A 13,454-nucleotide genomic window follows, 5' to 3' on the forward strand; every position below is an offset into this window, starting at 1 on the left:
TTTTTTTTTTAATTTTGCACTTATTTTGGGGAAGACTCCCCGGTCTCTTCAAATTAAAAGCCCCTCTGGTTCTCCCATCATGGAAAGCCATCTTTGAAGATGTACCAGGAATTGGAAAGTTGTATAATTGACCTGATGTGGAAAAATCCATTTAGGGAATTATGTATCAAGGAAACAACCGAACCCAAGCAGCAAACCAAAAAAAAAAATGTGTTTATGATTGTTATGGGGACATTGTTTGTATTGATGACAAATTAGAAATAAATAATCAGCATTTGGAGAGTAGCTAAGCAAATTGTAATATCAATATGCTTTAAAATATCATGCAGGTGTTATACACAATTTTGTGCAAACTGTGTCAACTTAAATCTTTGGTTTCTATGTGTTGCTTTTATATTCCAGTAAAGACACAGAGCGGGAGTGGCGGTGTATCTTCGTGGTAGAGTACCTGCTCATCACACACAGGCCCTGGCTTTGATCCCCAGAATCACAAAAAGTACCTGCTCATCACACACAGGCCCTGGCTTTGATCCCCAGAATCACAAAACGAGGAAGAATGGGAATGAATTTAAGGGATGGGTTAGTAGAGATTTTAAGTAATTTCTGCAAAATCACGTAAATTCTTGACTGAAAAATGGACTCAATCGGGTTCCCCCACGCTTAAGATATTTGTATGTGCGTGAGTTTCATGAACATAAGACACAGCCATGCCCCTCGCTTTGAGGTCAGTACCGTGTATTGTTCGTCACTTTGCTATTATTAACATGTGTGATGCACCGCTTGGCTCCCATGTTGCTTCCCAACTGTGCTTGAGAAAGTACAGCTGCCTTCCTGGTGATTGCTCCCCGGTACTGCTGGCATGAGCAACCATCCTCTCCCCCTCAAACCTTCGAAAGATTTGCTCTTACAGTAAAAAACCTGCCAAGAGGAAAACCTCCCTTCAGTCAGTCTATACGGTCATTTAGAACTATGAGGAACTGCCTGCTTTGCTACACTTGGGTAAAGTCACTGAGAAGCCTGCTGTGGATTGTTCCTTCCGTGGCTGGTGACTATGGGGACAGTGTGACTCACACTTTTATTCCAGCTCTTGGGAGGGAGAGACAGAAGACTGGTCATGGTTAATCAGTGACTTTGAAGCCAGCCTGGGCTATGGGAGACTTTATCTCAAAATAATAAAATCGAAGCAAGGCTGTCTACTTGCCAAGGGAATAAGCAAACCTCTTCCTTGCAAACCTCTTCCTTCTTCTCATGTACTTGGATCCCCCCACATATATACACTCACACGTATACACCTCCCCCCTCCCCCCCACATACACTCACACGTATACACCCCCCACACCCCACATACACTCACACGTATACACACACCCCACATACACTCACACGTATACCCCCCCCCACACACCCCACACATATACACAACCACGCATACTTCCTTCAGAAACAATGCAGACGCTTCTTTTGGCTTGCTGTAGAGGTGTGTCCTGATAAGCCCTTAGTAACTTGAAGATATGGTGGGTGGGAAATGCATGGAACACGCCCAACCCGCTGCATACCGTGCCTCAGCAGCGCAGGCCTGTTAAATGTCTGTTGTTTCCCTTCGCGGTCACGGGACTGGATGGAAGCTCTGGACACTGTGGTACAAGAGAGACTCATGTTGACCCAGAGACCCCAAATCCCCCCATACAGCCCAATTCCCAGGGGATGCATATCATCACTGCTGCACCTTGGACCAGTGGAGTCAGGAACTGAAGATGGAGTTGAGGTTGTACACGGTCAAGTGTTGGGAAAGAGAGAGCTTAGCATCTGGCACATCGCAGAGACACAGAGATGCGCATTCCCGGCCAGCAGTGTTTCTTCTGAACCAAGAGGGCACCTGTGTTTCATTAAGCCTGTGATTGAAAGGAATGACTCATGGAGTGACATATTCAAATTACACATCTCAAGTCAGAGCTCGCCTAACCAAATTACTTCTTCTAAAAAATAAAATAAAAAAAAAAAGTAATGGAGCCAAGCATGGTGTTTCATCCCCGCACCCAGGAGACAGAGGCCAGAGGATTCTGAGTTCCAGGCCAACCCGGCTTTCATAGCTAAACTCTGTCTCCAAAAGAGACGGAGCCATCCATTCAAACCAATGGCAACTCTTGACATTTTGCTTTGATCCACAATTAGACTTACTGGGTACTTCTTATGCACAAACTCTTAAAGGCCTGGAGGTTTAAAAGAGGCTATTTGTCATTCAAATATGGACGTGAGGAACTTCAAGTGCAGTACTTATAAGCACACAATGAAGTCAAACGGGTTTTGAGAGCATGTCTTTGGTGGCGAATGGCTTATTTCTTCAACCACAGTATGGAACATCCCCATTCCATGGTCCATTTTAAATGTTGGGAGAAGATGCTGATCAGATTCAGGAAGGTTTTGGTGTCATAGAACTTTCTTTCTTGTGAGGGAAGATGAGTGATTAGCAAACATAAATTGCGATGTAAGTGGTAAATACGATAAAGAGTCAAAAACAGTGGAATCGTTTTGAGTTTCTCTCCATTTAGGTTGATGTTGGCTTCCTGTGCGTAGCAGAGACTGCAAGTTGGTTTCCTGGCCACCCAGACCCGAATAATTACATAGAAACTATGTTAATTACAACACTACTTGGCCAATTGTTGGAGAAAGGGTATGCTTGTTGGTCCCCAGCCGCCCGGCTAGCTTAGACCTGAAATAATCACACAGGAACTGTATTAATTAAATCACTGCTTGGCCCATTAGCTCTAGCTTCTTATTGGCTAACTCCTACATCTTAATTTAACTCATTTCCGTTAATCTGTGCATTACCATGAGGTCATGGTCTACCAGCAAAGTTATAGCATGTCTATCTCCAGTGGTGGCTCCATGACTTCTCTCTCACTCCACCTCCCTCCTCTCATGCTATTGGCCAAAGCAGTTCTTTATTCATTAACCAATAAAAACAACGCACAGACAGAAGGACCTCCTATACCAGCCAATGGCTCAGGCATATTCCTGGCTAACTCTTATAACTTTTTAAAATTGTTTTTATTGAGTTATATATTTTTCCACCCCTTCTTTTCCTCTCCTCTCCCCTTCAATCCTCTCCCATGGTCCCCATGCTCCCAATTCACTCAGGAGATCTTGTATTTTTCTACTTCCCTTGTACATTAGATCCATGTATATCACTCTTAGGGGCCTCTTTGTTTTCTAGGTTCTCTGGGATTGTGATTTGTACGTTAATTTTTCTTTGCTTTATGTCTAAAAACCAATAATATGATAATTGTCTTTCTGGGTCTGGGTTACCTCACACAATATGATGTTTTCTAGATCCATCCATTTGTCAGCAAATTTCAAGATGTCATTTTTTTCTGCTGCGTAGTACTCCATTGTGTAAATGTACCACATTTTCCATATCCATTCTTTGGTCGAAGGGCATTTAGATTGTTTCCAGATTCTGGTTATGATAAACAATGCTGCTATGAACATAGCTGAACACATGTCCTTTGGTGTGATCGAGCATCCTTTGTATATATACCCAAAAGTGGTATTGCTGGGTCTTGAGGTAGGTTGTGTGATGTAATAGGATTAATCTGACCTACTTCAGAGGGGCGAGGTATGCTTCGGTTTAGTCTGGGTTAGTTCTTGCTTTTAAGTCATAGTCTCTTTATGTGGTTCAGTCTGGCCTAGAATTTGTGATCCTTCTTTCTACTTTAGCTTTTTGAGCACTGAGATTACAGATCCCACAACCACAGTGATCCAGAGGGACTAGTTCTAAAGGGCACAGGGTCCAGAGAAGATAGCAGACATACAGTGACACACATAGCGATTGCTAGCCATGGGTCCTAGTCTCAAGATCAACATGGATCCTGTCCTCTAGATACATGTGATCCAGGGGTGTAGAAACACATAGATACATATATAAGAATACACACACAAATAACAGTAAATTCTATGAGAGAAAGACGGTGACATGTGGTCCAGGGGTGTAGAAACACATAGATACATATATAAGAATACACACACAAATAACAGTAAATTCTGTGAGAGAAAGACGGTGGGACAAAGGGAATGTGGATACGATGAGGGACTAGATCGTTGTGTTGGGATGTGATATGGGCTGTGACCTGAGGGACAGATAATGGACAAGCAGAAAAATAAGGGATCTATGGTAAGTGGATCCCAGCAGGATTCCAGAGACCTACCATCAGAAGCAGTCCAAGGAAAGAAGAAAACTGGTGAGTGAGGGGCTGGAGAGATAGCTCAGAGGTTAAGAGCCCTGGCTCTTCTTTCAAAGGTCCTGAGTTCAATTCCCAGCACCCACATGGTGACTTATAACCATCTAGAATGAGATCTGCTGCCCTCTTCTGGACTGCAGGCATGCATGCATACATGCAGACAAAACATTGTCTTTTTAAAATATTTTTTAAAATATTTTTTAAAAAAGAATAACTGTCATGTTAACTGGGTGGTGTGGTGCACACCTTTAATCCCAGCATTTAGGAGACAGAGCCTGAGGCGAGCCTGTCTACAAAGCTAGTTCCAGGACAGAGAAACCCTGTCTCAAAAAAACAAAAGAAAAAGAAAACTGGTGAGTGACACAGGCCCAGGACACAGAGCAAAGAAGGAGGGACTTGGGGAGGAGCTGGCACATTCAAGGTATTTTGGCTGAAGAATGAATTTGATGCTGAAGAGTAAAGATGAAGGGGTTGACTCATTTCCCAAACAACCGGCTATGAAAGTTTAGTGTCAAAATATGGCATAAACACACAGCAAAGTTAACCCAGCTTTACCAGTTGTTTGAATCACCATGTACGGCAGTGCTCACCGTGATTGGAACACATAGTAAAATGATCTGTGTGCCTTTTCATGGGTAAATGAGCATGTCTGCAGTCAGGTAAACCGAGAAGGCAGAGAGCAAAATAAAACGTGCCCCTCTGAGAAGCCCCAGTGCGCCTGAAACCCATGGTGAAGGAAGTGGAACGTGTATGCATTTGCACTCATGTCTTTTTGTCCCCTCCATTTTTTCAATGGCCCGTCTGCTTTGTCAACTTCTGATGTACATCTGAGACCACCCGTTAAATGGTAGTAAAAGCTATCCTGTTGTAGATAAAAGCCAGCCTGGCCCATCTGTTCTAGTGGTCACAAGCAGACACAAACACCAGGTGTCCGACTCGCTGTTCTGACCCCCTCCACCTGAAGGAAAAGGAGATCTGAACTTTGAGTTCCCCCAAATGACAGATATGGACACATGTGCTTAGACTTGGGGCGGCTCCCACTTCTACTCTGGCCTTTCTTCCCATTCTTTTTAGGTCTGTGCCTGGCATGAGGCCAGAAGCCCTTCACCCTTCCTTCTCTGTAAGCAAGTGCTAGGAGCTAGCTCTTGGCCCAATTGCGAAATCAGGGGCCATGAACTTGAAGATATTTGCTTGTAAAAATAGAGAGGGATTGGGAGTTAAGTCGGTAATGAAGGATTTGGCTAATTCATTTTTTAGATTTCTTTCTGAAATGCAGACTTCAGGAACCAGAGGTCCAGAGGAGACCAAGTGCATTCTACACTTGGATGTGTAACCCCTGGGTCTCCCTGTTAGGGGTGAGTAGTTTCATCTTGATTTCAGAGTCCTTAAGAAATGAACAGATGAAGGGTGTATGTGTGGGGGGGTGTGATTTGGGGGAAGAGAAAGTATTAATTAGCATCAACATGATTAAATTGCCTGCTTTATTAGAATTAAGATGAGACCACTACAACAAGATTTACTTTTAATCAACCGCTCATTTTAATCAATTATCTACTATTTAAATAATCATATGTGATCACCCCTGGGTTACTAATTTCATGCTAATTTGTTGATTGTAGGGAACAGTGTAAAACAGTGTGATAGTTAATCTCAACTAGATAAGATCTAGAATGGATTGGGAGACAGGCTTTGGGGCTTGTCTATGGGGCTTATCTTCATCAGTTGAGGTGGGAAGAACTGCCCACTGTGGGGTGGCACCATTCCCTGGGCTGGGATCCTGGGCTGAGAAAGTGAGCTGTATGAGCACTCTGTGCTCTAGACTGTGGGTACAGTGTGACCGGCTGCCTCAAGTTCCCACTGCTGTGACTCTCCACTATGACAGCTATGACTGTGAGCCTCTAACCGTGAGCCACCATAGACCCTTTCTCCCTTAAGTGGCTTTTGTCAGGATCACAGCAACAGGAGCAGTAACTGAGACAGAGTAGCTGCTTGCTGGTGGCTTCAATTAAGGGGTTACTTTCAAAGGGTGTTTCCCTAAAAACTTGCTTCAGTAAGTGTACTCTTTTCATTCCGAATCCAGAATAAGGATTCTAGATCCCGATTTTAAAGTTGACAGTTGACGCTAACCAACCACAATTCCACCCCTTGTCAATTTAACAACCAAACCATTCACTTTTAAGCCCTAACTTTTCACCCCTGGTCCTCATGCTCATTTCATATTGCATGATGTGTTTAGTTGAGCTTGAAGGCCCCTGTATCCTTTAACAGGTTCAACAGTGCTTAAAGCCCAATGTGGAAGTTTCAGCTGAGATGCAAGGCAGTCTCTTAACCATGAACTCCTACAAAATTAAAACAAGTTATATACTTCCAGTATGCAATGGCACAGAATAAATATTCTCATTCCAAGAGAAAGGAACGGGAGCATAGCAAAGAATGATCAGAACAAAGTGAGACTAAGATCTAGCAAAGCATACATCAAATCCTGCAGTTTCATGTCTACCATCTTGGGGTTGTGGAATCATAGAGGCTCAAAAAGGTTTGGATAGCCCTACCTAGATAGCTCTTCTGCCTGTGGGAGCTTAATCTTTCTTCTTGGGCCTGCTGCCCGTTGTGCCTGTAGCTTTCCTCAGCAGACAGCCCATGGTCCAGGCATCTCCAATATCCTGGGATCCTACGTTACTTTGTAGTAGCCTAGGCTTCACCTCACTTTCCCACCTTGGCCTCTCAAGGCCTCCTCAAAGGGGCTCTGGCCTTGCACTACAGGTCTCAGTGTCTCTCTGGCACTGTGGTTCAAGATGCCACAACACCCTGAGTCTTGCATCTTTCATGCACAGAGAACCAGCACTACAGTGATGGTGCTGCCAAGTCCTGCTGCCAGCTCTGGATACAGCTTGACCTCCTTAAACCATAGTTTATCTGTTTTTGTGTGCTAACCCTGTGAAGAAGACATGCCTCCAGGCAGGTGTCTCGGAGGATTGGGGAATTCCCTTCAGTGACAGTCTCTATTTCAATTTAGGCTTTTTCCTTTTCAATAAATTTGTCTTTTCACAAAATGGCCCCTTTAATGGGTGGGGTCTTACCCTGAGGATATCTTTCCTGTTGTCTCATCACAAAGCAGAATGTTTCTTTTTAACAGTTATATCCTCTTTTCCAGCATGCTCCTTAGTCTCGCAGTTTAACTTACTAAACTCTTATCCTCAACAAACCAACTTCTACCTTTATGTTCAAATTTATTTGTTTGTTTGTTTGTTTGTTTATTTATTTATTGTGTATGCAACATTCTCCCTCCATGTGTGCCTGCAGGCCAGAAGAGGGCACCAGATCTCATTGGAGATGGATGTGAGCCACCATGTGGTTGCTGGGAATTGAACTCAAGACCTCTAGAAGAGCAGTCAGTGCTCTTAACCTCTGAGCCCCTTATGTTCAACTTTTTATATATTTTCACTGACCTGAAAAAGTACAGCAGAAAGAGCATACCGTAGCCTGGATACTCTCCTGTCTTAAAATTCCTCTACCAAACAAATTAATCTGTCCTCTTTACATTCAACTTCACTAAAGTCCTTAGAACATGGGCAGAATAAGTCTCAGTATTGGCCAAAATGTCACATGAATGTTTAAGATAGTGTCCTTGTTTCTGTTGGAAACTCCAGGAACTGGGTCTCCACTGTCTGAATTTCTATTGGCATTCTTGTCTTCCAAGCTCCTACCAGAGTGGTCGATTAGTCTTCACTTACTGCATTCAGAGACTTTATCACAACGTTCCAAATGCTTCTACATGCTGCCTGAAAAAACAGCTTCAGAGTGCTAAGAACCTTGTGGTCAGGTTCATCACAGCAAGGACTCCACTTCTGGTACAAATTTTCTGTCATAGTTAGGTTTCTTGTTACTCTAGCAAAAGCAACTAAAGAGGAAAGGGGCTTATTTTGGCTCATTGTTTGAGGATGCAATCCATCATTACTGAGAACCCTTGCAGCAGGAGCTTGAAGTAGCTAGTCACATTGTATCCACAGTCAGAGAGCAGAGGAAAATGAATGTCTGTGCTCAGCTGGCTTCCTCCTTCTTCTGCTGTCTAGGACCAAAGCCTGGGGGATGGTACCTTCCCTTGGTCTTAACACCTCAGTTAATCTAATCTAAATCACCTCCACAGTCATGCGGAGGTGCTAACCTAATCTAAAGAAATTCCTCCCAGGTATCTAGTGGGTTGCTCCCTCTCCTCATCCCAGATCCTGTCAAGTTAGCAGCCACTGTAACCACCTTTCTGGGCTTGCTTTCTAAGGATGTGATAAACACTGACCAAAGGAACCTTGGAGAGGAAAGACTTTATTTCAGTTTACAGTTTATAGTCCACCATGAAAAGAAGTCAGGACAAAACTCAAGGCAGGAAGCTGGAGGAAGGAACTGAAGCAGAGACCATGGCATGCTCCCCATAGCTTGTTCAGTCTGCTTTCTTATACACCCCAGAACCACCCACCTAGTGGTGGAACTCTCTGCAGTTGCTGGGCCCTTCCCCATCAATCAACAATAGTTTAAAAAAAGCCTTGCTGAGTGGTGGTGGCGTACACCTTTAATCTTAGCACTGGGAGGCAGAGGCAGGAGGATCTCTGTGAGTTCAAGGCTAATCTGGCCTACAAGAGCTAATTCCAGGACAGGCTCCAAAGCTACAGAGAAACCCTGTCTCGAAAAACAAAACACAAAACAAAATCAAAAACCAACCAAACAAACAAAATACCTAGAGACTAATCTTATTTAGGTATTTTTTTCAACTGGGTTCCCTATTCCCAGATGACCCTAGTGCACCTTGACAAAAATAAAACAAGCAAAACAAACAAACAAACAAAACCCACATAACTAGCACACTACCACAGTAAGTAAACTTCATTATTTATCTATTGTAAGTAAATTTTAATTATTCAGACTTTCCTTTTATTATAAGTATTTTTATCTACTTTTATTTATTTATTTATTTTTATTATTTATAAGTAAATTTTAATTATTAAGGGTTCAAATGTTGTTCTGAGACCTCTGTCTCCTGAGGTCTTGGTCTTGTATTTTGTTTGCCCTGTACAAAGCCATCAGGGGACTTACTCTTCCTATCTGTTTCTGCAGGCTGTTGCATCCCTTCTCATCATGTTTGTGATCCAGTGGGTCTATACCCTGGTAAGCATGGGTGTTGGCGTCATTGTATATTTCTACATTGGCCAGGCCAGTCCAGGTCTTTACCTTGGTAAGTAGCTAAATCACTGTGCTACCCTTTCCTTTATTTTTTTTCTAGTTTTCATTGACGAGTCTTATGTTTAAAAAAATGACATATACATCATTATAAATGAAATACACTAGAATTAATTTTAGATTTTTCAAACTAAAATGGATGGCAACAATGGTGAAAGATCCAAGGCTAAAATAATACATTGAAATAAAGTATACTGATGTTGTATAATGTTATACATTTCCTAGGCTATGAGTTAATGCTATCATATCATTTGAAGCTATATTGGGTTAAATTTAAGATGTATAATCTAAACCCTAAGATAACTACTAGGTAATAGAGTGAAGAGTTCTAGCCAATAAGACAACAGAGGTAAAAAAAAAAAAAGAATGGAAAAAAGTATTAAGAGATGGCTCAGTGGGTAAAGACACTGATGCAAGGCCTGACAACCTGAGTTTGATCCTCAGGACTCACACAGTAGAAAGATAAAACTGACTCCTACAAGTTATCCTTTGGCCTCCACACAGGTACTGTAGCAGGTGTGTGTGTGTGTGTGTGTGTGTGTACATACATGAAAATAAAATAAATAAATATAATTTTAAAAATTAAAAGCATGTCAAAGACAAAAAAGTAAAAATAAGCATAATGCAGAATATTTATTGATAATAAAAAACAAAGACATGACATGAAGTGCATGCCAGCTTATGGGCAGCAAAAGTGGGAAGTCAACCTGAGTTAAACAAAGAACATCAGTGATTTATATTAGCACATCTATATTGAATATCACAGTAATTATAGCTAGTCTAAACATTCCCAGTTAAGTGACAGTTGAATAAAAAACAGTGACCCAACTATATGCTGCCTACAAGAAACTTCTTTTAATTCATACATTTATTTTTGCAGTGCTGATTATCAAACCCAGGGCCCTTATATACTAGGAAAGTACTTTGTCCTTGAACTACATCCCCAGCTAAAGAAATCTGTTTTAAATAAATAACATACAAATAGGATAAAACTAAAAAAGATGTGAGGCTAACGCCAATCAAAAGACAGCTAAAGTGGCTTTATTAACATCAGACAGATATTAAAGTAAAAGCTGTTGCCACTAATCAAGAGGATCATTTGATAAAGATGAGGGGGAACACTCATGAAGAATACGTAATAAACCTAACCCTCATGCCATTAAAAGCAGAACTTTGGAATCCCATAGAATGAAGGGAAAATAGAAAAGTTCATAGCCACATATTTCAGCATCTGCTTCCCAATAATTGATACATGTAGGCATGCAGTTAGCAAGGCCACAGAAGACTTGAGTAATGCTGTCAACAAGCTTGTTCTAATATTCATGGCCTAGTCTCCCCACAAACTGCAAAAGTCACATTCTTTTCAGTAACAGGAAACACTCACCGGGATATTACAGGGCACAAAGTTTGGTAAATTTAAAAGTATTTAGGTCACTTGAAGAAAATATTTCTCTAAAAGGGGAAATAATTAGAAATAAATAAAAGGAAGGTAATGGGAAAATCCCCAAATATCTAGAAGCTAAGAAATTGCTAAATGACTAATAACAGTAAGTAAATTATAGAAACCAGCTGAAGTTTCAAAGAAGAAAACAGAACTGAAGTTGCAAAATATTTTGAACCGAACAAAACCAAAAATGCAAAATATCAAAGTTGTAAGATATAGATAATAGAAATTCATAGCAACACGCGTGTAGATCATCAAATAAGAAAGTTCTCAAAACAGTGACCCAAAGCTTCCACTTTGAACTTAAGAAATTAGGGAAAGAAGGAAGAAGAAAAAGAGGAGGAGGAAGAGAAAATTAAACCCAAAGTGTCAGGGGTGGGGTGGGACAAGGGCACAAGTAAGTATCATAGGAGAAGTCAGTAAGATACAAAACAGGGGAAAGAAAGAGAACACACTGTGTTAGTCACTTCTCTGTGCTGCGGGAAACACCAAGACCAGAGCAGCTCACAGGAGGAAGGGTTGATTTGGCCTGAGGATCCCAGAGGGTAAGAGTCCATCATGGCAGCAAGAAGCAGGCAGAAGGCAGCAGGCATGGAAGCAGGGACTGAATGCTGAGAACTCACGTCTTAAAACAGACAGAGAACATGGAGAATGGTGGGGGGTTGGTGGGGGGGGGAAGAGGCTTTAAAACCTCGAAGCTTGCCCCTAGGGACACTCCAGCAAGGCCACATTTCCTAAACTTCCCCAAACAGTGCCACTGGGGACCAAGGGTCCAAATACTTGTTCTTATGAAGGCCATTCTTATTCAAATTCCCACATCAGTGAAACAAAGTAAAATCAGTAGGCTGCTGGCCAAACCAATCAGGATAAGATAAGACACAAATGGCCAAAGCCAGGAATAAAGAGATTATATCATCTATCATAGGAGAGCCTGTGTATATATAAAGATGAAATAGCCGAGTATAATGGTGCACACCATTGTGATTTCAAAAGCGCGCGAGAGACAAAGATGCCATAAGACAGAGCTCATATGAAGGGTTTTTTTATTAGGGGAAAGGGAATGAGAAAGGAGGAGAGGGGGAGACTGGCATCTGGGGACAGGATCAGCAGAAGAGAGAGAGGAAGGAGGGGGAGAGATAAAGAGACAGGCATAGAGTTAGAGAGAGAGAAAAAGAAAGAGATGGGAGGGTGGGCAAGGCCCACCTTTTAAAGGGGAGCACAGGAATGTGCACAGGAGGTGCTCTTAGTGGCTGCAGCTGAGGACGTATCCTGTCAGGACCCCAAAGGTAGGCCAGTACAGATGCCTGAATACTAATACACACCTTTAATCCCAGCACTCAAGAGACAGAAGCAGGCAGATCTCTGTGAGTTCAAGGTCATCCTGGACTACAGAGCAAGTATATTAGCCAGCGAGGGCTACATAAGACCCTGTCTAAAAAAATAATACAGGAAATAGAAAATGTCTCTTTTCTAATGATAAAATAAAATACCATAAGCTGAACAATTTATAAACAACAAAAATTGCTAGGCGGTGGCGGTGCACGCCTTTAATCCCAGCACTCAGGAGGCAGAGGCAATTGGATCTCTGTGAGTTTGACGCCAGCCTGGTCTACAAGAGCTAGTTCCAGGATAGTCTCCAAAGCTACAGGGAAACCTTGTCTTGAAAAACCAGAAAACAACAACAACAACAACAACAAATTATTTGGCTAAAGGTTCTGGAGACTGGGAAGCCTAGGATCAGAGGGTATTTAGGTTAAAGCCTAATTGATACATTATGACACAAAGAAAAACATCTTACGACAGATATGGAAGTAGGGGCGGAGAAGAGAGGAAGAGAGAAGAAATGATCTTTTTAACAGGAACCCACTCCCCAGATAACTAACCCACTTTCTAGATAACTAACTCATTTCCTACATAACTATTCTACCCTAGGTAGCTAACCCTCTTCCTAGATAACTAACCCACTCCCAGGATAGAGTGTCACTCCAGTTAAGAGAACAGAGCCACCATGGCTAAACCATTTCAGGATCCTGCCTTTCAATGCTTACAGAGATTAAGTTCCCACACGTGAACTTTGAGGGACACATTCAAACCATAGCACATAATTTATATTTTCCTCAACAATAAAGCAATTTTAAAGATGTACTAACAGCTGAGTAATACTCCATTGTGTACATGGACCACATTTTCATTACCTGTTCATCAGTTGGTGGACACCTAGGATGTCACCATTTCCTGGCTATTGTATATTTGCACAATGCAATATTAGTCAGCTATTAAAGATGAAATTATGGAATGTGCAGGTAAATAATGAAACTGGAGTCATAGTAAGTAAGGTAGCGCAGACTAAGACAGACAAATGTGGCATGCTTTCTCTTACCTGTGGATGTTAGCTTGGAATCTCTAGATATGTATGACTCATTTGGAATACCCACAGAGGTTAGGAAACTAGTAAGGACCACTGGGGGTGTGCTTTTAGGGAACTAGTAAGGACCACTGGGGGTGTGCTTTTAGGAAGCTAGTAAGGACCACTGGGGGTGTGC

The 13,454-nt window shown here is 42.0% G+C and overlaps 1 protein-coding gene across 1 annotated transcript in view; it reads left to right on the forward strand.

The window, feature by feature from the left end:
* Slc12a8 (solute carrier family 12 member 8) overlaps nucleotides 1-13,454 on the forward strand; it is a 136,118-nt gene that overhangs the window by 111,737 nt on the left and 10,927 nt on the right. Inside the window, exons 9-10 of the mRNA XM_026786962.1 lie at nucleotides 5,496-5,593; nucleotides 9,345-9,462. Of these exons, the coding sequence (XP_026642763.1) occupies nucleotides 5,496-5,593; nucleotides 9,345-9,462 (216 nt within the window). The remainder of the gene's footprint in view (nucleotides 1-5,495; nucleotides 5,594-9,344; nucleotides 9,463-13,454) is intronic.

The sequence above is a fragment of the Microtus ochrogaster genome, chromosome 2 (assembly GCF_000317375.1).
Source record: "Microtus ochrogaster isolate Prairie Vole_2 chromosome 2, MicOch1.0, whole genome shotgun sequence".
Classification (NCBI taxonomy): domain Eukaryota; kingdom Metazoa; phylum Chordata; class Mammalia; order Rodentia; family Cricetidae; genus Microtus; species Microtus ochrogaster.